The sequence below is a fragment of the Rhinolophus sinicus genome, chromosome 4 (genome assembly GCF_057876585.1).
Source record: "Rhinolophus sinicus isolate RSI-liver-muscle chromosome 4, RSI-T2T, whole genome shotgun sequence".
NCBI classification, from domain to species: domain Eukaryota; kingdom Metazoa; phylum Chordata; class Mammalia; order Chiroptera; family Rhinolophidae; genus Rhinolophus; species Rhinolophus sinicus.
Genome location: NC_142504.1, coordinates 112,400,969 through 112,428,304, shown reverse-complemented (window position 1 = coordinate 112,428,304; position 27,336 = coordinate 112,400,969). Strand labels below are relative to the sequence as shown.

The 27,336-nt window shown below is 33.7% G+C and overlaps 1 protein-coding gene across 1 annotated transcript in view; it reads right to left on the bottom strand.

Moving 5' to 3' along the window:
• DOK6 (docking protein 6) overlaps positions 1-27,336 on the bottom strand; it is a 274,647-nt gene that overhangs the window by 185,784 nt on the left and 61,527 nt on the right. The window contains exon 2 of the mRNA XM_019729346.3: positions 5,959-6,066. Within this exon, the coding sequence (XP_019584905.1) occupies positions 5,959-6,066 (108 nt within the window). The remainder of the gene's footprint in view (positions 1-5,958; positions 6,067-27,336) is intronic.

Here is a 27,336-nt window from a genome sequence, read left to right as displayed (position 1 = left end):
AAGTCTCGGTAGCATAATGGCAGTTACTCTCAGAGGCAGGACACAGCCTGTCTGCTACTTACTTCACCCAGTGAAAGCAAATATGTCTGTTGAAAGTATTTCCTTTAATTTGAGCAAGGTTAGAATTGCTTAATGGTAATATAATTTTGATCCCAAGATGGAATCAATCACATTCGAGTGATGGAGACTGTCATTATAGAATAAGAGAAGAGATGATACAAGAGAATTTTAGTAACACTCCATGTACATTCTAAGAAAAAAAGATGCAAAAAATCATTGTCACAGAGCTAGCTGAGATTATAGGAAGAAGAAAAGTAGTGAAGTTGGCACAAATATTTTGGTTTGAATGCCTCATAAACATTTCAATTGAACATGTCCAAAGGCAATGCTTCTGATATTTACCTATAGCCTATACTAAAATAGCCAGGTAGAGGGATTAGGCAAAACTTACTAAAAAGAACCAAAATAAGAGAAGAGACCATTTACATACATTCTTGAAAACAACCCTTAATATTTTTTATTACTGATGAATCATGCCCACATTATTCTCTCATATCAGGATTGGTCAAATTTTACTGTCTTAGTTCATAATCATTGAAGAAAAAAAGTCCCTGAAAGAAAATTTAAATCACTAGGAAATGGAATTAGCCGCCCAAGTACTATGAAGAGTAAGTTGCAATAATACAAACATTAATCTTCGCATGAGAAAGGTAAATTTCAGCCGTCACATACACTGATTCTAGTTATTAAAGTGCTTTAGGGAGCTTCCAGTTACAGTCTATGACATCAGGTTAGCTATTTATTAAAAGATTAACTCTTCCTATTCTGCATTCCTCTTCATCTTCGGTTGCTTAATTTTCAGATTGGAGATAGAAAGCTACATAGTCGTGCATAAAGTGTGCATGTGTTTTTGAAGTGTTAGTCATAGTTTTCTAGTATTAATTTTTATCCAACTAATTATATCTGCACTCATATTCTAGTCCTACTTTTTTGCTAAAATGAGTGATCTCTGGTTCTCTGAAAAACCAAACCCTATAATTACACACAGGCACCTTCGAATCATAATATTTTCCGTCTACTAGACCATTCCTATTGGCATACAGGTGTGTTAAAATATATATCGTATTTCAAAATAAACATACTTGCTACATATCTTGGCTCCGTTTTACAGCAAAACTCGAAATAAAATGCTTAAGTAGCTGTCTCCTTCCTCACTTCTCATTCTTGCATAAGTCACTTCAAGAGAAATTAGTCCCCATATTTCACTGAACTTGCTCTTGACAAAACCACCAATGGCCTCCATGTTATAAATCCAGTGGTCCCTTCTCCGTCATGTTTTTCAGTCTCTCAAACTAGACATAGATGACCACTCGCTCAATTTTTTAACACAGTTTTCTCTTGGTTTCCAGTGATTCACTCCAATGTTATTCTTTTCATCTTGCTGCCTGCTTTACTCTGGTTTCTATCCTGATTCCTCCACCTCAGTTAATCCTCTAAATGTTGGAGTGTTAATTACCTCCTTTTTCTTCATTCTCTCCCCAGGACGTTTTGTCCAGTGCTATGTAATAAACTACTACCGTATCAATATGCCAATGACAGCGAAATGAATCACTTAATCAATAACACTACCCCCACCCAAGACCACATTTGTTTATCTAATTAACTACTTGTCATTGTTATTTGAATAGATATTTCAAAGTTAACACATACAAAGTGAAAGCGTGTGATTTGATTTTTACTCAAAGTCTGCCCTTCTCGTTGTCTCCATCTTCATGAATCGCTCTCTGCTTATCTCTGCTGCTCAAGCCCAAACTCATGAATCACCCAGGAGACCTACTTTTCACTTACACCCAATATCCAGTCCCTAAGTACATGCTGTCAGTTTTCACAAAGCATACCCAAAACGGGTCCTTTGGCTCCTAATTCAATACTAATATCTTCGTTCAATTCACCATCACATCCAGCCTAGATTACTAATGGCTAGCATTCGCTCCATCTTGCCATATGCCAAGCAAGCAGTCACAGGCTTAGCTATACAAATTTCATTTGTTAGTAACATCTAGTTATATTTAATCTCATTATATGTCTATCGTTCCACTTATTCTTTACAATAACTCTCTTTGACGGACATTATTGTAATCTTAATCTCTCAGAGGAGAAACATTAGGTACAAAGAGGTTAAACAGCTTATACAAGTCCACACAGATATTACATATGGGAGCTAGAGTCCAGAGCCCACAAGCTTACAAGCTGTGAAGTGTGGTTATAATTCTTTTTCATTCCAACTTCATTGTTGAGATATAATTGACATATGAGTATAGTAACATCGTATAAGTTTAAGGTGTACAGCGTGATGTTTGGAGACAGTTAGTGCAAAAGTAATTGCGGTTTTTGCAATTATTTTTAACCTGTTAAACTGCATTACTTTTGCATCAACCTAATATATTGTGAAAAGATCACCACAATAAGGTTAGTTAACATCTCCATCATTACTAATCAAAGGGTAAGAGGAGTAACTTCTGGGGATCTCATGTATAGAATGGTGACTACAGTTAACAATATTGTACTATATACCTGACAGTTGACAAGAGAGTAGATCTTAAATGTTTTACACACACACACACACACACACACACACACACACAACACACAACACACCAGTGGTTAATATTCTTAATCTTTTTACACAGTCTTTTTTTCCAGGATGATCTTTTAGCTTATTAATCTTATTGAGGAATAATTCATGCACCATAAGTTGCATCATTTAAAGTGAACAACTGAATGAGTGTTGACATTTGTATGCACCATTCAAATTTCCATCACAACAAAGGTAAAGAACACTTCCATCATCTCCCCAAACTGCCTCATGTTCATTTGCAGTCGATCCCTCCATGCATGTCTCCCTCAAACTAGGCAACCGACAATATGATTGTTGTTACTATTAAAAAGTATGAAATCCTACAATATGTATTATTTTGTGTCTGATGTCTCTCAATCAGCATAATGATTCTGAGATTCATCTGTTATTATATGTATCAGTAGGTCTTTCCTTTGTATTGTTCGGTGGTATTCCATTGATGGATAGATCACAATATTCATTTTCCTGTTTGCATTTTCCCCACATTTTGGATACTTTGAATAAAGCTGCTATGAACATTTTTTGTACATGTGTTTATTTGGACACAGCTATTCATTTTTTATTTTTTTTTTGGGGGGCGTCTATTTCCAGAAGTGGAATGGCTGGATCATATGTTTAACTTTTTGAAGAAACTGCCCAACAGTTTTACAAAGTGCTTGTACAATTTTCCGTTTCTATCAGCAACATGTGAGTTCTAGATACTCCACATTTTTGACAACTCTAGTTAGTTTCAGCCTTTACAACTTTAGCCATTCTAATGGGTGGATAGTGGTATCTTATTTTGGTTTGAATTTAAATTTTGCAGATAACTTTTCATGTTCTTAGCTGCTGTTCATATATCTTACTGTGGAAAATGTCTCTTCACATCTTTTGCCCATTTTTAAATATTGATTTGTTCATCTTCTCATTATTGAGTTGTATGAGTTCTTTAAGTATTCTGGATACATGTTCTTTGTCAGGTACACATTTGCATACCTTTTTTCCAGACTGACTTGCCTTTTTATTTTGTTGATTGGCTCCTTTGAAGAGAAAAAATTTTACATTTCAATATCACTCAATTTACCAATTATTTCTTCTGGTTCATACTTTTTGTGTCCTGAGAAATGTTCACAAGGTGGAAATGATTTTCTCCTACATTTACTATTGGGATTTTTATAGTTTTAGCATTTACGTTTAGACTGATGATCTGTTTTGAGTTTATTTTGTGTATGGTGTGAAGGAAAATCCCTGTTCATTTATTTATATAGAGACCACCAGTTGTTCTGGCATGGTTTGTTGGAAAGACTGCTTTTTTAACCTATTGTCTCATCTTAGTATCTTTCTCAAATGCAATTGACCATATATGTGTGAGTTCGTTTCCAACGTCTCTATTCCCTTCCATTGATCTACATAGATATTTTCTTGCAAAATCACTTTATCATGATTTCTGTAACTTTATAGGTTATACAATATCCATATGGGATGAGGTTGTCAATATCTATACAAAAAGACTCCTGAAATTTTGATTATAATTATGCTAAATATATATCAAATTGGGGCAAATTGACACCCAAACAATATTGAATCTGCTAAGAATATTTTATATCTCATCATTTATTTGTATCATCCTTCCTTAATTCTCTCAATTATGTTCCATAATTTTCAATGTAGAGGTTTTACATGTGCTTTGATAAATGTATTCAGAATTATTTGTTGACACTACTGCAAATTCAGTTCTTTCTAAAACTTTAATCTACCAAGTATTAACTGCTATTAAAAGTGCAATTAATTATAGACATATCATTCACCAAATTTGTTCATTAGTTCTAGGGCTTGTTTTGAATATGAGCAAGGATTTTCAACAAACAATTATGTCACTGAGAATAGAAATGGTTCTTCCTTTTTCTTTTCAATGGGTTTTGTTAGACACATACACTTTTTAAAAAAATTGTTATTAAGGAAGTTCACGCTATTCTTAATTTTCTGAGAGTTTTAAATCATAAATGAATGTTGAATTTTGTCAAATGCCTTTTCTGTATCTATTTAAAGGATCCTATGATATATTTTCTCTTTTGTTCTACATTATCACATTGATTGATTTTCAAATGTTAAAACAACACAACCTTGAATTTCTATCATAAATGTCACCTGGTCATATGTTATCATTTTAATATATTGTTGAATTCGATTAGCTTGTTAAGAAATTTAGGTTCGTAGGGATATTGGTCAGTCACTTTCTTTTAATGTCTTTGTCTAGTTTGTTTTTCACATAATACTGGTCTGATAGAGTTGAAAAGTCTTCCACCTTTTTCATTTTCCTTAAGTATTTATGTAGATTCTTTTTTCCCCTTAAATATGTTGAGGTATTCATGAGTAAACTAATATGGACCTAAACTTTTCTTGGTGAGAAGGATTTTAACTACACCTTCAATGTTTTTATTAGATCCAGTGTCATACTGAGTAGTTTCATTGACCTAAAAATTCTCTGCGCTCCCCCTATTTATCCTGCCTGCACCCCCTTACCTCTGGCAACCACTCTGTTTAATAAAAGGAGAAATCAGATCTGTATGTCACATAAAATAAATTCCACAAATTCATTCCACTAGTCAGGGTAGCTTACTCTACGTTATACCCAACGAGGAATAGGTATCTTTACTGAGCTTATTAAGACATTCTACCAACGAGCAACACTGTTTGACAATTCTGAGTCCTGATCATGACTCTTCCACAGTACTAGCAAATACGTAACTGTGTTTTGATGTTATCCTCAAAGATAACTTGAGGCAGCATATCTAGCATCATTGTAGGGTTATTTCTTACATACTTTTAATTCTTAATAAATTGGTATTTCATTCATAGAATTTCTGCCACATCTGTACACATCAGCATGTTTGATGTTGACCACTGTCTTGCTAAGGCTGTAATCAGCAAATGCCATGTACGTTAAGTGTCATTAGCACTGCTAACTCCATCCTCAAAAGTTTTATCTCCCAAATATTGCCGACAGTTGAAATCAAAGTAACAAATGTACAATTAACCTGAACAGACGGGAAATGCCCACTCAGCACCTTGGGAAATGATCTGGTTGAGTTATGAGTCATCTCATTTTGCAAAGCAGCAATAAAAATGAGTCTTTCATTTTGCAGAGGTACCACTGGCATTTACAGCAGATGATTAAGATAAAGGAGAAAAATAACTTTTGCATTTTATTGGAACAGAGACATTTTATCCTGGCCATGCATTTTTGCCTCTGCAGATTTCATCTATCAAAAGAAATGTCTCCACAAGTTGTTGCCAAGGGTCCAGTTATTCCCCAGCAATTCCAAAGACTGTTAACTTACCTTATGGAAATTTCTGAAATACGCTGCCTTTTCATCTGGAAATTTTTCTAGTCTTCTGGGTCCTTTACTAGAAGCCTTCTTGAAAACCAACCAGCATCGTCTGAAAATCTGAAAGGAAATAAAGGAATCTTATTATCTATCTTTTTACATGAGTTTAGTAGCATCAGGAATTTATCTATTTAATTAATCCATTGGGAATAAAATTTTTAAAATGCACTTTAAAGAAAATAACAGAGAATAGTATAATATAAAGCAGATAAAATGCTCTTAGCAATAGACCTTGTTCAGCACATAATAACCATTATGGATATTTGCATACACTATAAAAATCATTGCTTGTACCGATCTATTTTACAGTTTCAAACAATCCCCATGATTTTGAGAATTATGTTACATATAATATCAATAGACAAAACGGTTTAAATATTCCATTGAATACAAATGAGTTCCTGCTAATTTCACAATGGTTTAGATATTGTTAATCAATATACCTATTTATATTCATCAATACACAGCTGACAACAAAGGCGGGGAAAGCATCAAATTTACTCTCTTCCTAAAATTACTCTCTTCACAATATACCATGAAATCATTTTTGCATTGAATAAATAATTTCACTCGGTCTTTAATATACATTACACCTGCTTCCATTAAGATTTAGGGTATTTTATTGTAATGCCTAAGAATACAGTTTTTAAATCAGAACAATTTTATTTTCAGTGCTGGTTCTGCTATTCATTAAACGCCTTGTCTTGCAGAAGTTATTTTAACTTCTCTAAGACCTAACTTCTACATCTATAGATTAAGGTCAATACACCTCAGGAAGTTGAGGATTTAATAAGACAGTCAGCAGAATGCACCCAGTATATATGTTTGAAGTGTAGCCCACACACTCTTAACTGAAACTCTTGGGTTTTGGTAATGCTATGAATTGAATTCTGTCCTCCCAAAATCCATGTGCTGAATTCCTCACCCCCAAGTGATGGTGTTTCGAGCTGGGGCCTTTGGGAGATCAGTAGGGTTAGATGAGGTCATAAGGATGAGACTCTCAGGATGGGATTAGTGCCCTTAGAAGAAGAGACACCAGAGAACTTGTTCTCTCTCTCTGAGCTCTCACAAAAAAAGAGGTCATGTGAGCACACTGAGATGGTTGCCATCTGCAAATCAGGAGGGAGTCTCTCCTCATAACCTGGTCATCCTGGCACCTTGATCTTGGAATTCTAACCTCCAGAACTGTGAGAAAATCATTGTCTGTTGTTCAAGCATCCCCCCCCCCCCCCGCCCAACCCCAGTCTATGGTATTTTGTTATAGCAGTCCAAGCTAAGACAGATATTTTTAGATTTTATTTTTATTGGCAGAAATGGTGGTGGTTGGTAGTTGAGGTAGTTGTAGTGGTAGCAAGACTGTGGACGTGAAAAATAGTTGCATGAATCTGAGTAGACATTTGAGAGATTGGAGTCAGATAAATAAAAAATATCATTTGCACAGTGGGATGTATTTATCTTTTGGCTATTTACTAATGGATTTTGAATCTCAGTTGAGGTGGGAAGACCCTCTTTGAATGGAATTGAGACTAACCCTGGTAGTATGGTTTCTGTTCTTTCCTAAGGAGGAATGCTTTTCCCTGAATCCTTTGCACTTTATTGCTTGTAGCTCAGAAACCATGTGCTGTCAAATGAAACCTTATAATACTCATGGAGGCACACAAAAACACATATTCACTGACTGCGATGCCCCATCTTGCATGATTGTAGTTATTTTCTATTAAGGCGTGAGTTAAACATGAGTCAGAACGTTTAAGTGTTTCCATTTAGGTACTCAGTATTGCTACAGAAAAAACCTGATAATGGATAATAAGGAAAAATAGATTTGGTATTTTAAATAGTATCTTATCCTTTGCTATTACATTAACAGAGGCAACTACATATAGATAAAACTGATTGTTAAAGACTTGATGTAATAGACTGCTTACCAAGCTGAGGCCTTTCATTTATTATTTTCTTATTTTGAGATTATTTTAGATTTATAAAATATTTGCAAAAATGGTACAGAGAGTTCCCCTGAAAACTTTACCCAGATCCCCTTAATGTCACATCCTAAATAATCACGGTACAGTTTTCAAAACTAAGAATTAATCTTGGTAAAGTAATTTGATCTAAACTACAGATTCTATTCAGAAATCACCAGTTTTTTTCCACGCATGTCCTGTTTTGTTTTGGGATCCATTCCCAGATCAGCATTGTATTTACTTATCCTGGCTCCTTAGTCTCCTCTGATCTTTGATAGTTTCTTAACCTATCTGTTTTTTTTTTGTTTGTTTTGTTTGTTTGTTTGTTTGTTTTTTGCTTTTCATGATCTTGACAGTTTTGAAGATTACTGGTATTGGTCAAGTATTGTGTACAATGTTTCTCCATTTCTGTTTGTTTCAGTTAAGCTATTTTGATATATCAAAAGTCTAATGATAATTTGTTGGGGAAAAATAATGTGAATTCATCATGGCTACAGAAAAGTTATATTCTGATCAGCTGCATCCTTGAATTTTTAAACTTAAAGTAATAAAATAATCATTTAATAAATGCAGAGGTTTTGTTGTGTGTGTGTGTTTTGTTTTTGGGGGCATAGTTTCTAAAAACATTTTTCTTTGTGCTAGGAGTACAATAATAAAACGGGCCTGGAAAAGAGAGTTTGGTAGTATCATTTTGTGTCAGTGCTGTCAAACTCAGCATGAGTCAGCACCCTTCACACTGGAAGAACAAAATCAGTGGAAGCATGAGGAGATCACCTCTCTGTGACTCTTCATTTAAAAGGGTTTTAACAGTATACTGTGTTCTGGGTTAGGCCCTGGATCTGGTGCTTTATATGAGTAGCCAGGAGAAATTTCAGAGATGAGCAGGAAAAATGACGGCTTCAGATCAGGAAATCAGTCCTCTGAGAAAAACAAAAAGGAATAGGTTTTATTTTGCTTGTAAATGAAAGATACAAATTCTTCGACAGCATGAAAGAGAACCATATGAATGAAATTAGGTACCTTATTTTTATTTTTGTTCCATGAGACAAAATACACAAATGTCCTTCATTAGCAGTATATGGGCGGAGACAGTGCAGTCTCTTCAAATAACTGCTTGGCTCTTCAAGGGCATCGAAAGATGCAGGTGAGCAGCCTATTGGGCTGGTTCGCAGCAGAATTATTGCTTCCAAGAAGATTCACCTTCTTCCACAGTTTCTCTTGGAGGATGACACGCCTGCCTGTTCATCACTGTTGAGATGCTGTTTCCCTCTCTCCTGGGGAAATAACTGATTTTACCTTCTCAGAGTTATGTTCTCCACATGCCAGTTGTCTCCTCAAACAGGATCCTGGGTACCCTTCAGATTTTCCTTCTAGAAAATTCCATGTTGTTGCCAAAATTCCAGAAATCCCCAGGATCCCCAGCTGCTCCCCAGCTTTTGTTTTCTACTGCATTAGCCCGCAGAGCAGCTTGCCATAACTACACACCCTCTTTATTGCTTCCCATTTTCCTTTAGATCCAGTCCTTTTCCTTAGTGCTTTCTCCTTTTCAAGATGATGTTACACAAAGGACATACTCTGCCCATTTAAGACTCACTGTGAAGTAGATGGCAGATTTCTTGGCTTTAGTTCATAACCATAATTACATTATTTAGCTAAGACCCATTCACAAGCCTTAACTTCACCAAATGTCACATTTAATGGGCCTGTTCTATCACCAGCTAGTGACCTAATGAACCCTGTACTTCTAAAGGATTTTGGTGAGGAACTTGGAAGAATTTCTGATGACAGGAGTTGTCATACCTGAAGCTTCCATTGCACTGAAGGGAGTCATAGAAACTTCATCTCTAGAGATTTTAAGGGATACAGAAGAAAGTGGCGTATCTGGGTCGGCTTATGTTTATGTTCCCTTCTGAAAGATACTATACTATATAAATGATAATTTGGGGTGTAGGATTCAATTATTTATTTATGATGGTGTATCAGATGAACATATCCAGACAACAAATAGATAAACAAATAAGCAAAGCCCATCCAGGAATAGTTATTGCAGGCTTATGCTCTGAGGAATTTCAGTATTTTGTCCTGGGTCTTCGTCTTCTCACAAAATATAGATGGTCCTATTGAAAGACACACTTTGCTTTTATAAAAAGTAGTTAATATACATAACTCTATATGCATCTATCTCTGTATAAACACTCACCTATTTAAATATAAATTGCAGGACCAAAAGATTAAAAAAAAATGTCTTTTTTTTCTCATTGGAATATAACTTAAAGTTCATGTTTATGAGAAAATTCTCACCAACTTTGTAACTCACAAGCTTTGCATCATTCACCAATGTTTAATGCAAAATATAGATACTGCTATCCATTAACATTAGAAAAATGCTTTAAGAGCAGTATGTCTATCTCAATTTTTCTCATTTCATGTAGTTGGAAAGACCAAAATGAATGTGTTAGTGTTTTCTGATTCTATTATCTTGCTTTCTCTTTATCCAGAAAAACAATTTTGAAATTCCTAAGGGACAGATAATGATGCCAAAATTGGCACCCGTGGCAATATTTGAGGAGGCCAAGAGTTTTTGCTTTTTTTTTGACCTGAACACAGAGAGTTGTCTCGATTGCATTTTTCTACCATGCCATCAATAAAATACAGGGAGAGAATACACATATGGTTTAGAGTCACAGCCAGAAATGAAATGCTTCCCAGCAGCAGTAAGTTTTCAGTTGAGAGTGTGAAACTGTCATCATTATCATGAGAATGAAAACTAGTTGAAGAGTAGACCTGCTGAGAAGTACCCCAAGAAGCAGCAATTTTTAGAAACAATCACAGCACTGGAAGGGTACTTACAATTTCGCTCTTCCACCTCCTTGCTTCCAGAGAGCCCCACACAGACATGATAGGAAACAAAAAGTCCTTTCGCTTTGCTCAAGATGTTCAGGAAAGAACGATGTCTTTTGGGGTTTAGTTTCTCTAAGTGAGAATATTCTTTGGCTCTATATCAACATGTTATTTGAAATTCATGGTGTTTTATTTTCATCAGTCAGTTGTAGAGGTGGAACTGAATAATCAGTGAAAACTGTATTCCCCTGTAGAACCGGTTCATTTTTATGGGCCCAATTAGCATAGAGTTCAATCATCTAAAGACGCAATTCCTGAAGTTTCAGGATCACAACTTCCAGCTGTCATTTTGACCAGCAAGTAAATCGAACCTCAAAATACTTCCTCTTTAGTTGACTCCTCCTCCTCCTGGATTTCTTATTTCCTCCATTTGGTAACCATATTTTCAGTCACACAGAATCAAATCTTGGCATTGCCATTGATTTTTTTCTTCCTTTACCTAAACTATCTTAAAATCTATGGGCAAAACCCCAAAAGGAGATGCCCCTGTGATACGGTGAGAATGGCTTGAAATGAGGGGGAAAAAAAAAAAAGGACATCTAGGAAAGAAGTGAAGATTAAAAATAAAAATGGCAGAGAACCTTAAAAATCAAAGACTGTTTTCATTTAGTGCAGTGGAAAATGGGAGTCAATGACTGGTTTTATAAGATAGTGATATTATGCAAATAAAATTTAAAGAATATTAAATCAGTAGCAGAGTTAATAATGACCATGAACATATAAAAATGTAATTACTACAGTCGGACCAAAAGAGAGAGAATACAATTCAATCAATGTTGAAGACAGAGGAGAGAGAGAAAAAGAGAGAAAGAGAGAGACCCAAGATGAAAAACATTATGGAAAAAATTCAGACTTTCACAACAAACTCAATATGAGTGAATGAGAAAGATGAATTAAAGATAGATCTAAGTTTTTGCATCTATGTAACCAAGTGAATGATGGCATTTATGCAATTGTCAGAAACTTTAAGAAATGAGAAGTTTAATTTTAGGTATATTGAGTTGGATATGACACTTAAACATTTGCATAACCAAAACTGCTCTTGAGAAAGTTATAAACTGCAGCCTTCCTGTAAAGTGGATGCTTTCTAGTCTAGCTCTTAGAATAAATTCTTACTATTAAACGTGTCCTCCTTGTAGAAACATTATCTTACTTCAGTGTCTTGATGTAAATTTGCATACTCACCCAATGTTGACTCTTCCTGCTATCAACAATTAGTGCTTTTTTGTTGCCTCTTTAAAACTATAAAGTTTAATACACTTAAAATACCAAATCAGCAAACAGATTCCCATGACTTCTTTCAAATTTGTATATCAACTTGGCTTACGTGTACATATCTTCTGAATTATCCTGAATGAAATGTTTAAAACTAAAACAGGATTATTCAATGCCTCTAATAATCCATTGCTCTTTAAATGTAATGATGATATTCAGATGTTGGTTTCACCTGGGGTACTTACACTATCTTTTCAACTGATGTGAGGTTTCTGGTTACTTGATTTATTTCAATGGACCGTAAACAGCTGCTGTACTTGGTGATGAATTTAAGGAATTACTAAAATGTCAATTGTAAGGAAAGTTTGTAATGATCTAAAAGAAATTTCAGAGCTTGTAAGGTCAGTAGTCACCACAAAATAATTAAACTCTTTTGGATATATACGGCACACCACATAATACCTTAATGTGCATCCTTCCAATCAAAGACTTTATATGTCCACTATATTTTCATACCTTCATAAGCAATATTTATTAGTTTTTATATTTTAAATTTCACATTAATAGTATAAAAGATCATGTAGAAAACACTAAGAAACCTAATTTTCACATCCAATTATATGATTGAGCTTCCCCATGTTGATATATAAGTTATATTTGTTTCTTTTCCTTCTTGCTTGTTGATTTGTAGGAATTTTAAAATGTCATTTAATTTTAATTCCTTTATCAGGCAGATGTGTTGGAAATACCATTCTCCTCTATTGTAGCTTGACTTTTCACTTTTTTGTAATTTAATTTTCCATGCAGAAGTTTTTAATTTTAACATAGTCAAATATGTCAATTATTTCCTATGTGGCTGTACACTTCTGACACATTCTATTTATCAACAGAGATGCATAATCCACTTACCTTTAGGTGGTTAGTGATATAACTGAACTTTTCACCATCTCATTTTCTATTTTATTCTTTTTAATATACTTATCTTATTCTTTTTCTAGTTCGTGATTGGTTAATAAAATTTCTACATTGCCTTCCCTTTTTCCCTCAGCAGCCATTGAAACTATTTCATCCCACTACATTAAAAAACACCCATTTAGTTGCCATAATACAGTTAATCATCCATGTAAAACATCCCTCCCTTTCATTTTTCCCTCCAAAAATCGAATGGAATCTCACTTTAGAAATACTGCTCTAGTAACCTCCCAGCTGATCTCCTGCCTTCACACTTGTTTTACTCTAATCCAACCTAACTGTTGCCATATTCTATGTCCTAAAGCACAGCCCTGGTAACTCTTCTGACCAAGTTACAAATGAACAAAGAACAACAAATGCCTCGCCATTACCCATCGCTTATTAAAGAAATTCTGAAGCTTGCCATTAAAGAACTTTCATGAACTAATCCCAAAGTGTCGTGAAACAAGTTACTTCGCCCATTAAATCCTCACCTAGAACTGCATTTCTCTGTCTTCCTTCAAACCCACCCCTTCTCCTTTGTTTTCTGTTGAGCTAATCACAGAGAAATGCATCCTACATCTCTAGAAGACAGTCCTTATTCTCAAGAATTGGAAATCAGCCAGTGAAAAATTACTCATTTATTCTGATACACTGAAAACTTCAGCACAGTTGCAACATTTCATGTCTGAAAACTCAAGTGATGGGAGAGACGAAAAAAGACGACTGAAAGGAGTGAGAAGAGACAGGGTTTGAAACCTACTTTCCTCCTTCTAAAACCAGGGACCTAAGGGTAACACTGGGTTTGCTTGTGATGAAACCAGGGAAGAACTCTGTAAATCCATGTGTTTAGTTACAAATAAATTCTTGCCCCCAAAAAGACTGTTTTAAAAATATGTTTTGGACAAGCTTTGTAACTTTTCATTTTAAGGACATAAATCTTATACAGTAAATAAGTGATGTTTAAAACAAAAAACAAAAACAAAACAAAACAAAAAAACAAGCTTCAATGAAAACATCCAGATCTAAACTAAGTGGCCTTTGAAAGCATAGGTGCCTTAAAGCCTGAGGAACGAATCCACCTCAGTCCCTGAGAGAAGCTTCCCTCCTCAGAGAATGAAGATATGAAAGCTCAGGACTTCGAAAGCCCAGGAAAAAATAGCTTGAAGGATGACTGATTTCAAGTGTATGAAGCTACCTTGGAAGGAAACATTAAGCAGGAGTTTTTACTCAGAAAGGTAGTTAATTTCTTTGCAAACTGTATGCAGTGCTTCTTATCTACTGCACACTTTTATTTCCATCATTTTCTCTAATTGAATTTTGGCTGCCAGGTAAAAATTGCACTGGTGCAGTGGTCAGGCATCTACACAGTCCATGAAGTGAAGTTGAATGATATTGAATGTCGACTATAATTATCTATAGAATCACCGGATGTGGAGTACAGCATCGGAAATATAGTTAATGGTATAGTAACAGCTATATACGATGTCAGGGGGGCAATAGGTGGGGGGTTATCATGTTGTGAGGGGTGTATATGTCTATTATATTGCTTTGATAATATTGAAATATTAATATATTAATAACTATTATTAATTATTAATATTGTTTCCCCACTGTTCTAAGGACTATACAAATATTAACATAGTTTAAACCACACCAAAACCCAATGAGGTAAACAATATAATTATTATGGCTTACAGAAAGGGGCAGTCAGGCAGAAAAGTTAAGTAACTTACTCAAAGTTTGGTATAATACTGTAGTAGTATCGTTATAGTTTGCTAACTGGGCTTCCTACCTCTGCTTTCTCTCTACTGCAAAGTGTTCTGTACATCACCATCAAAATAATCACCCTAATGTTTTCTCCATCCCCTGGCACCATTGACGGGTTCTGCTTGCTTATCAGGCATAAGCCTAGCATACAAAGCCTTCCACACAATATCTACCTTAGCTTTCCCACATATGTCCTACTTCTTTTATTCAAACTAAGCCCTCTAGGAACTCACAACTCCCCAGCACAAACAAACGAATCATATGCTGGGCGGGACAGCGTGAGATTCCACCGTGTTACTAAGAATGGAACACGATTTAAAACTTATGAATTGCTTGTTATTTCTGGAATTTTCCATTTAATATTTTCGCACCTTGGTTGACTGTTAGTAACTGAAACCATGAAAAGCCAAGCCAAACTGTGAATAGGGGGTAATACTCTACGTATACATTGTGAAATGAAACCACAGTCCAGCTAACTAATACATCTGTCAGATCACATAGCTATCGTTTTCTCCTTTTTGTTTTTCTTTGTGTTGTTTTGAGAACACTTAAAATATACTCTCTTAGCAAATTTCAAGTATACAATACAGTATTGTTAACTATAGTCACCACATTATACATTCAACATTTTCTTTGTGCTTTCCAGATGTTCTGCCATCTGGTCAACCTGATTCATTTTTTTCTATCAATGTAATACTTAGTTTTCAAGGAAGAAACTTAGGACAGATCAAGTTTGCCTGCTCATGATAATGCCTCCAGTCTCCCCTTTTTTATGGCTTATATGTCACAAACATGTACAAAAATATAACAATGTTTTCAATCTTTTTGGGTAATACACATTATTTATACACAGGTCACAGCCAAAAGCCAACTTCTTGATCCAAGTCTTACATGTTCTGTCAATGTGAACGGCATCAATTCCTCTATCATATGCAAGTAAATATATCTACTTAAAAATTATTCAAGAGCATGAGAGAAAATTAAAGTAGGTTGCAATTTTAGTGGCTTAACTTATAATTCAAGTTGCATAATAAATTAATGCTGACAATATGCAAAGCATGCTTAAAACAGGAAAAAAAACTCATACTTGTCTTCAAGGGGCAAACAGTTTGGGGAAACAGAGCAAAAATAAATATAATATTGGGTCAGTTAATAAAAGTGTAATGATATATATGTGCTAACAGGATAAAAATACACACTCTTTTCTCCCCTCCTCCTTCCACCACTGAAATGAGTCCCCAAACCAACATTATACTTAAAGAAAAAACACATTATTTTGGGTAATCAGGATTATAATAAAGATTCCCTTTAGCAGTATGACAATTGACATGTTAGCAGAAATTTTAACCACTGCAATTAAAAAAGAGAAATTAGAGATAGAAATATTAGAAGGTAACAGCTAAAACAATCTGTAGATGAAATAACTATATTTGGGAAACTTCATAGAATCAACTGCTACCTATTATAGAGCATAAGAGAATTATTTTCACTAAGGTAAAAGTTTATAAAATTATCAGGAATCCAAAATCTTAAATAGAACAAACAACATTCATTTGTAAAGTAGAATAGAAAGCTCCATTTACAATAGCCACAGAAATGTTAATAAAAAGTCTAGAAATGCACTGAAAAGAAAGGCTAAGACCCACACACACAAAAAAAAAAATTACAAAACCTTTCTGGAGAACATGAATCATGATTTAATGCAAAGAGACACTGTGCTTGTGGTAGAAGATAAATAATCCTATATTAGTTCAGATTTTTAATGCAATAAAACTTAAATTACTCTTTCATAACTAGATACATTATTTAACTTATGGTAAAACAGCGAATAGCCAAAGAGCCTCAGAAAAATAAGAACATAGTGGGGGAGACCTAAAAGGTATTAAAACATATGATAATGCTCCAATCATTAAAACAGTGTGGTAATGGCACCTGAATAATCAGATCAATAGAACAGAATAGAAATTTTGAAAAGAGTATACCAAAGATAATGAACACTTTTAGTTTGAAAAAAATGTATCAAATTTACACACATATGACTTTGACTCATAATTTCCACATTTAAAATTTATACCACAGATACATCTGCATTCATAACAATGTCATATGCATGATTTATCTATTGCAGGATTGTTGACAATAGCAAAATATTAAAAATAACACCAATACCCATTAATAAGGAAATTGTTAAATAAAGTATGGCACACATACACAATGAAATAAGAGTTTTCTATGTATGGATGTGGAAATGGCTCTAGGATATGTTTACATGTGAAAAAAAAAGGCACACATATATGGCTTTTGTATAAGAAAGACAAAAACTAAAAATACATAGCCATGCTTTCTTGGATCTGCATAAAGAAAAACTAGAATTATAAAAAAGAACTTTATAAATTGGTTTTCACTACAGGATTGGGGAACTCATACACTCAATTTATGAGTTATGTGCCAGTAATATTCCTTACCAGACAAGTATATGCCTGTCTGGTAAGGAATGTTAAAATATGATCAACAAGTGTTTAATGTTTCACAGAGATGTATTTTTGGCTTTTAAAAGAAAATGTATATGGACTGCCATCTGAAGACTCCATGCTCGTCTTTTTGAATGGTGAACTTGGGTGGTGGGGTGCAGAGTAGTTTGATGAAGAAGAAAAGCCTGAGGCCAGGATGTCCCTTAGTTGACTTTACTTCTAATAACAGCTGATACTCATGAAACAATTTCTATGTGTCAAGCACTTTGTCATTTAATCCTCACATCAATAGGTACTCCTAGTATTTCCATTTTATAGATGAAGCAACTGAGCTCAGAGAAACGGTCTTCTAGCCTAAGCGGACCACAACAGCATTCTGCACGGGACATGGGGAGAGGATGGATGGGGAAGAAGAAAGGGGCAAGGTTGACATCTAAAGGGAAATGGGGAAAAGGGATTCTGAGGGAGATAATCAGAAAGGCAACAGGAGTTCAGTAGAGAATGAAGGATCCCAGCCTATAAAGGATGGTGTAATAGAAGAGAAGGAAATCATCTAACGTGCTTATTTTAACTATTCTAATTGGGGAAAATAAAAGGAAGGCTTAAAAGAAATGATACTAAAAATTAGATGCTGGGTCCACAGTGGGCACTGCTGTAATCTAAATGTATAGGCCTTGCTAAAAGACTTAGCTTTCTCCTCACTCTTCATATTTATCTTCCATGTCGTTTCTCATATGACAAAAAAAAATTCTGTTTGCAAAATGCATTTTCCTGACCAAGATGATACATGGGAAAAGAGCCTATTTACCTAGTATTTCAATAAAATAATGATAGCCCGGTAACTTCTACAGTACTTTTCATATGTCACAATCATAAAACATCAAATTGAACATGACAGTTTTATTTTAAAATCTCTGCTTAGGTACAAGTCCTTTTAAAAAATCCTTCAATCATTCCTCTAGAAAAAAAATAACAATACTCAAAGCTTTCTAAGGAGCTTATTTTTACTCAAAGCCGTATCGCCAGTATATCTTGGACATGTTGGCGTGTACTGTCAATTTCTTTTAAGAGACACTGTTATAAAAGTCATATAAAAGCAGAGAGAGTTCCTCTGTAAAAGAGATTTTATCGGGATCTTAGACAGGTAATATTGATATCTCTGAAATGTGTTTGCCAGATAGAAGTCATAAATTGTTTCTTGTTCAAAAGCATAAGATCAAAACAGAAGTAGAAGTTTGCATATTTGTGTAAAATTTACATACTCTTCTAGACATAAAGGAATGACCCAGCTCTTTTCAATACATGCTACTCATAGTAAATACTCAAGAATTACTTGAGTGTATAGATTCCTAAATGTAACTCAATTAGTTCAACCAATATTCACAGAGCACTTAATAATATAGGGAACTGTGCTAGGCTTTGGGGAATATGATAATAAATACATCCTGACTTGAATGACCTTGGAGTCTAATGGAGGCAGACCAACATGTAAGAATAATTTCAAATCACTCAAGAAAGTGCCAAGACAGTAATATTCTGCAGGTGGAATGAGACAAAGAGGGGCCCATGACAGCCTGGGGAGGAAAGGCTGAAGGAAGGAAAAGAGATTAGAGTGAGATTCAGTTAACCAGGCAATATTGGAGGCAGAAAGCAGAAGTCCAACATTCAAAAGACTTTTATAAGTGAATCATCAAAGTGAATCACCTGTATGAATCACTTTATTAGTCATTATTTGAATATAATTTAAATAGTTCTTTCTTGTATGTCAATGTGTATATTTTGTCTGCATGACAATTATGATGAATTAATTTAAGATTTATTAAACTGATCCCTTGTTCATTCAATCACTAGCCAGTGATATTGGAAAACCTTTTGAGCCTCTTGGACTTTCAGATTCTCTCCTGTAAAATGAGGGAGTTGAACTAAATAACAATTAAAAGTCCTTTTAAAACAAAAAATATTGTGATATGCTGTGGATATATTAATACATCTAAATTAATAGGCTTAAAATTAATTAAATTTTATTGTTCAATTTAATAAATCAGAATATGATGTGATAATTTTTTGTAAAAATAATGACATTTATACTAATTATAAAAATTTCAAACATGATAAAATTGTGAAGAAGACAGAAAAGGCTTCACCAAATGGGAATAACTATAATTGTTAAAATAACCAAGGTCCTATAAAAATTCTTTGGTCATGTTCATGGTAAATACATGGATATTCAGAGTTAATTTTATAAAAATGAGATATATTTAATAAAACTATATTTAATCAGAGCAAAATATTCATTTTACTTTTTCATTTTAACTATATATATATATATGTATTTAGCAGTTTGTATTTCATTAGTCATATTTTTACATATCAAATTCTATGGTATTTATCTTGCATTCTGCTCATAATTGACTAAATTATCAAAAGATCAATGGACTCAATGCTCACCAAATCCTTTTGCCATAGATTCTTTCTTCCTGAGGTTCCCATACCCATATATGTTTCAATGGTCCTGCCTTTATTGTCAAGTTATTTGTTCTAAGAAGGATTTGTAGGTATATTCCTTGAGTTCTTACGTCCTTGAATATGGCCATGTGTCATTATATCCATTGCCTATTTGACTGGATTAATTTATTTGTAAATCCTTGATTCTGTGAGACCGTGTGCTAATTATGTGGACCTTGGAGTTGGTCCTTTCCTTATGTCATCTCCATTTAATTTTTGGCAGGATTTTGCATTTCATTATTATTTTTCAATAATTCTTTCTAGGTGTTATGTTGAAGATTTTTCATATTTAGGAAGATGTGCCTATTTCATTGACATTTGGACAATAATTTGGCCAAATACAAGACTTTTTGGATAAGATTTCCTATTACTCAGAACTTTGTAGGTATTGATATATTATTTTCTGGACTCAGAAGTTCCATAAGAAAATTTGAGGCTTATCTGAATGATCCCATTCTAAGTCATTTTCTTTTTGGCTTGGAATTCTGAAGAACTCTAAATATTTATTTTTAATATAGCCTAAGAAAAAGTAGAAACATTATATTTAATAGTAACAAAATATAGAAGTAATCCCCTTAAAATCAGGAACATGATAATAACAAAACATAGAAGTAATCCCCTTAAAATTGGGAATATATATATATATATATATATATATATATATATATAGACATTCTCATCATACATACACATACACACACACACACATATTATACATATGAAATTCTTAGAAAGTTCATTAATCAAGAAAAAAAATAAAAACTACATAAGGGTTAGAAAAATGTAAGAGAACCCAAAACTGTCATTATTTATGGAAATTATATTGCCTACCTTAAAAAAAAAACAAGTGAATCCACATCAAATTATTAGAATTATAGAAATTTCAGCAAGTTAGCCAAGAATAAAATCAATATACAGTAATAAATTGCTTTCCAATTCACCAGCAACAAAGATGTAGAAAATATAAGATGAAAAGATAAGTTTTACAATGGCACTGAAAATATAAAACAGAATGAAATCTAAGAAACGTGATTAAGACTATCACGGAGAAAATAATCTAACTTTGTTGAAAGATAAAAGTCCTAAGGAAATGAAGAACTATATGAGCAATTTAATTCATATTGATTCTCCTTACACTAATCTATAAAAGTAATTCCAACCAAAACCCATACATGCTACTTTGCTTAATTTTGGAAATCTAAGATCATGGCAGATACTACAGAAGGATGAGGTAAAACTTTTTCCCTTTATGATATGAAGACTTCTTACTGGAGGTATAATGATTGATACAGTGGGGTATTGATGCAGGGATAGATAAAGGGGCAGGTGGGAATATTCTGGAGCTCCTAAACTCGCACACAGATATATCGAATACTGATGCATTACAGAGCTGGAATTTACAACAATGGGGTGAAAGACTACTCAATAAACAGCACTGGGAAAATTGGTTATTCACCTGGGAAAAAAGTATTATTCCAATGTCTCACCATATACATGATCAGTCTCTGTAGATAAATATTGTAAAAGTCAAAAGCAGCACAAAAATTTTTAGAAGCAAATATATAATAATAAATTTAGTACAGTAGGCTTGAGAGGCATTGTTTTGACTGTACATCAAATATACAGGACAGAGGTAATGCCTGTTAAATATAACTATATTGAGTGCAAAATGCTATTGGTTAAAATATACCATTCCTGGAGATGATATTTGAAACACATTAGAGATGATGATGAAACCTGGATATTTTGAGTGAAAGCCAGTAGTAAATCAATACATACGAAGGCACACACAAAGGGTGTTTCACTGTGCAGATAAAAATTTTTTCTTAGGCTTGTTGGTTGGAGAATATATAAACATTGATTTTATTATTTTTTAAATCTTTGAACAGTTCAAATATTGCATAATGAAGATTTTTAAGAGAGAAAATTTAAAAATTCATCATTTCACATCAGTATATTCCTTCGTTCTAATTCTTGCTAACTCTCAAGCTTGGGAAAACAAAAGTATTATTGCTTATAAGAAATGAGAGTTTCTTTCTCTGTAATAAGAATCAGAAAGAGCTATGACTGTGAAAATTTATTGTTCTAGTGGGATAGTTTTAATGCGCTAAAGATTAGTTGATTAGTTGAGGTAAAATTCAATGCATTTCATTCAAAATTTACAACATATAGCCACGGTACAGCAACAAATCCCTGTTAGGTTGAATTTGAGCCTGGGTTGAAGCATGTACAAAGAATACAAAGAATAAGGACCACAGTTAGGAGAACGAGAGAAGAATGCAGTGACTAAGGCAAAATAGGGATGAACTGAGGTCCAATATCACAGACGTTACTGAAGCAGAGCGCAGAACCATAAACACAGATTGGCAGTGGCGAGGTCAGTGTTCAAAACTCTTAAGTACCTTGTGAGAATCTCATCTTTCATTTACATATTCGCAATTTTGTATCACATTTATCTAATTGGTAGCCATGACAATTGCTTTAGGCAGATGATAATTTAGGGCATGGCCTCCCCACACTATGGACTGACCTGATCACACCACATAAGCATATTCATACTCTCACTTTTCAGGAAATATATATTAATAGGATTCATTTTGAATAGACTTTTATATTAATTATATTCAAATTAGAAATGATTCTGTCTGGTTTTTACTTATTACGATGAAAGCATCAGGTGTTTGTCTGTAAATGTCATGTATCTAATGAGATCATCTGAATCCTACTTTTAATTTCACAGATGACAAAATGGAGACTATAATTTCGCTGAAATCACTGGGACTTCTTAATTAAATATTTAAGATTAGAACTCAGTTCGGGTGATCCTGGCCTAGTATTTCTCCACTATTTCATATTCCCATTAAAAAGTGAGACAGTTATATCATGTTTTATACAAGTTGCATTTTTGATTAGTCAATTTTATTATAAATAAAATGTCACACTTAAATGATGAACACTTAATGACAATCATGCAGAAAGGAAAAGTTGTATACTTAAAATATATACAATAATATATTGGAGTCACAGTTATAGATTGTATACCTTTAAACAAAGACATATACAAATCAACTGAAAGATTAAACACATAATAATAATATTAACATTTTGGAACAAATAAACAAAATTATGCAATTTTTCTTGTATCATTCAGAAGACAATCATCCACTATGTCAAATTTATTTGATGTCAAGCCTACTGTTAGAACTGAGGAAAGAAAAAGGTGCCTTCAGCCTGTAGGGAAACATTATATTTCATAACAAGCTCACTTCTTCAACACTGTCTCTAAACTATAATAAAATATCACATCAATGCTGAATGTTTCATTTATAAAACATCAATCTACCAATTTAGAACACACACCATTAGCCTCTGCACAATGTAATTGCTCCGTGTTAAGAGCAGAAATGAAGAAATATACACATTACGATCTTTAAATTAAAGGTTTAAGTATGTTAGATAAGCTGTGTGGGAATTATTAGGAATTCTCCGATTAAAAATAGCTGCTGGTATCTTGAATATACTCTGGAAGTCAGGGTGATTTAACATTTACAAAAAAGCCAAAGGAAGAGCTGCTTCCTGCAGCTAAGTGTCTCCCACAGCCGTGTTGGGAACCGAGGACAGGTTAGTGTGACATAACCACGCTGTCCTTGGATTTTGCTGCTGGTTACCATAAACTAGCCTAGCAGAGGAGTGTCAGCACTTAAAGCTGTCAGCATCTGAAAATTCGGTTAGCCCTTTTGTGTAATTACAATCTGACAACTCTGAATTCATGTATAATATTAAGCATCGTATTTTCTGCTCGTTATAGAGAAATGTAATTTTGGAGAATTGACAGCTAGAGCACAAAGACGCCTGGGTTATAAAATGCTACTAGGAGCAATAGGACTCGTAGGTGAGTTATTTACTCCCACAAACTCAGTTCTGCTAAATCCAGGTGTAAGAGAAGGGTGAGTCATCTGACTACAGTCAGGATAAGTTTTCTTGTCTGAATAATGAGGTAAAGAGGTAAGATGGAGGCATAAATATTGGAAAGAAGGAAGGAAGGAAGGAAGGGAGGGAGGGAGGGAGGGAGGGAGGGAGGGAGGGAGGGAGGGAGGGAGGAAGGGAGGAAGGAAGGCAGACATATTTTTAAGTAAATAAATTGATTGATTTATATTAAAATATACAAGCATTTATTGCAAACCAACTAGATGCAAGACACTGGATTTCAAAGAATGGATACATAAGGTTTGGCTCTATGCAGATCAGCTAAACTAATTATAAAATAATATAACTGCTGTAATTTAGATTTACACAGAAAGATATAAAACCATAAAGAATGTGCATTTTGTTCAACTGCTTTTCTTTTCAATATTTTATCTTAAGTAACTGTAGAACTAAGATCTTAAATGATAACTCTCTTTAGAATAATATACCACATTTCATATATCCACTCTATCAAAGTACAAAAACCAATAATTTAAGAATTATAAAAAGAAAGATAATTACCTTGATTTTCAAACCAAGGGACAAATAATTGAAAGAGGAATATAAGCAGTTTATAAGGATCTACACTTACAAAATGTAGAATTCCTTATATTGTAACTTAAGTTTAAGTCCTTAATTTTTCTACCAGATATTGAAAACAAAATAATGATTTTGTGCATATGGAATGTATTCTAACACACACTTCTCATACTAGTCATTTAAATAAAACAATTACTAAAGTTCCTTTCCTGCAGTTGTCAGGTGAGTGATTATATTTGCATAATATGAATCGATTCCATCTTTATAATCTAATGTGACATAATGCCTAGCACCTTATTTTTATTTAATTTGACTGAATAGAAAAATCTGTTGACATAGTGTTAGACATGCTTTATTCTGTATTATAGAAGACACGACAAGCCACACTAAAACAATTTTTTAGAGGATAACAAGGACACAACTGGAATGGTTGAAAAAGAAGGAAAATTTTCAGAACTGATTTTGAGTTAAGATTGGAATTATGTTAGTAATGAGCAATATTTTATATATATATATATATATATATATATATATATATATATATATTCATTTAAACATATGCAGTTTACAATTTAAAATAAATATGAAGCAGTCTCCAAATAATGTAGAGGACTGAGTGTTTTGTTTCAGTTTCAATCCTTTTTATCTGAAGGAGGATAAAATATTGGGTCAACATAACTGAACATGTGATATCTTTTTTTTAAAGAGCATAGCTGTACTTTCATTTCTCCTTATTTCTTTTAGAGTATAAAAATGTCACCACCTTTCAAAATGACTGTCTGTGTTTGTTTGGTCCCAAAAGAACAGACTTTGAAATTGATGGTTTTTCATAAGGCTGTTGGCGGAGAAAACAATGCACACATTTATGAATATTTAACCACCACTGATATTTGAGTTTTAAAAGCACATTTATTTCCATAAATATCTTAAAGCTATTGAATACTCTTAAAAAATATTATCTAACTTGTTAAGAAAATTATTACCTAATGTATTCAATGAGAGTTTTGAATGGTTAAATATATTCTGACTAAAATTGACAGGAAAATTTTATTTTCACTTTTTAAAATGAGAAAATACCCTTTCTTTGGTTAACATATATAGCATATATGGTTTCATGCAGAACCATAAAAGTATTTCTGTGTAGACTAGAAATGATACTAACAACGCTGCCAGTATGTCTGATAAACGTGCTTCTTCCCCAAGGCAATGGCTGTAAAACTGGGACGGGACCAGAGCTCTTTGTTCAAATAGAAGAGAGGGCTCTCAAGTATTACCAAATTTTAATCGAAATCTATGAGATGCCCATTTAAAAGGAACACCCAAATGTTCTCAACATAGTGGCTATATTTTATTGAGAATGGAAATGCTATGGCCAGAGTGAAGAAAAGTGGGGAAAACAAGATTCAGATGGGTGACATCCAGGGGCTTAAATGATAAAATGGTAGAGGAATCTCAAAAGGACTGAGAATAACATTGGGAAGAGAGAGCACAGACTGAGAACAAAAGAATCTGTATGTGCTGGACGTTATGAGGTGGAGTCGATATTGAAAACATATATGATAGAAATGAAATCAGGAGTGGGAGAAATACTACAGTCACCTTGATGAGAAATTATATCGTCTTCAATCAGTGCGGAAAGTGACTAGAACAAGCTGAGAGAAAATAAAATTCTATAATGCTCTCCATTTCTATTAATATTTCACCATAAACCAAAACTGTGAATTGGAAATGAAGACATGGATTAGTCTCAAATCATCTAAGATAAATTTCCATGTAATCTCTACAGACTAAATGTAATGATTTAATGATACCATAGTTTCACCTATTTAAGTCAGGAACAAACAGTAGGACATGGGTAAAAATCACATAGAAAATTAACAAATTTTTTTGTGTTTATATCTGAAAACATTACTTTCTTTCCTTATCAAATTATCACAGGAAAAAAAGTTCTGAGTTTATTAACAGCCAAACAAGAAACTAAATTTGACACATGTTTCAAAGGTCTTGACTTAAGTTAATAATAAATTGCGAAATCAAGAGGTTATTCTTGATAAGTGCCATCAGCCTACAAAAGTACTGCCTGACAAATCTTGGCTCTCCAATGAAAAATTCATTTATAAAATTCAAGCAGCCTTAAGAAATAAAAGGCTACACTTATTAATGGCTCTAAGTGGCTGGTAATATTCTTCATTTGAGAAAATTTCAAGCAGGAATATTAACCAATGGACTTATGCATTTATTTGCAAAATACTTGTTGGTTATGAATTTAAACCTTGCTCTGTAATGACTAGCCAATTAAAATTCCTTAAGCAAAAATTAAAAAGGAAAAGCTATTGTAGTTTACAGAAATTTTTTGGGTGACGCAGTATTTTTTGCTTAGTCAAAATAAAAATAAATATGGTATTAAGATGCTAGCATACATGCATAAATTGTTTTCACCAATTTAGAACTATATATAAGAATCTGCCAAAAAGTTAGAATGTTTGTATTACTTCCTGTCATCATCTTTCATTGAAAACATTTTACAAACATCTAGACAACTAATTTTCTCCTTAACTTTGAATAACTTGTGTAAGGTCTAATAATAGTCTAGATTGAATCTCTCTGAACTCCCTCCCCATGAGGGTAAGCTGGTGAACCAGCTATGAGGACACACAACCTTCCAGGGCAATGATTCTCAAAGTGTGGTACTCAGCCCAGCAGTTTCAGCATCACCTGGGAACAAATTATGAATCCGAATCCCTGGAGGTGGGCTGGGGGGTGGGCCCAGCAACATTTGTTCTAACAAGTTCTCCAGGTGATTCTGACACACATGGAATACACTGATTAAAGATATATTTTGGACTAAGGTGACTTCTGACCAAAATGGTGTTAACATTGCTCCCAGCTTGATTAAACTTCAGATAGTTCTCTTCCTAACTCTAGGCCCCTGATCTCCATTTTCTTAGCTCATTTATTTTAGAAAACTTCCAAGTGCCAATTCTTTCTCTGCCTGAGATTTTCTCCTAGCCTCTTGACAGGTTTATAAACAGGAATGTCTTTCTCAAGGA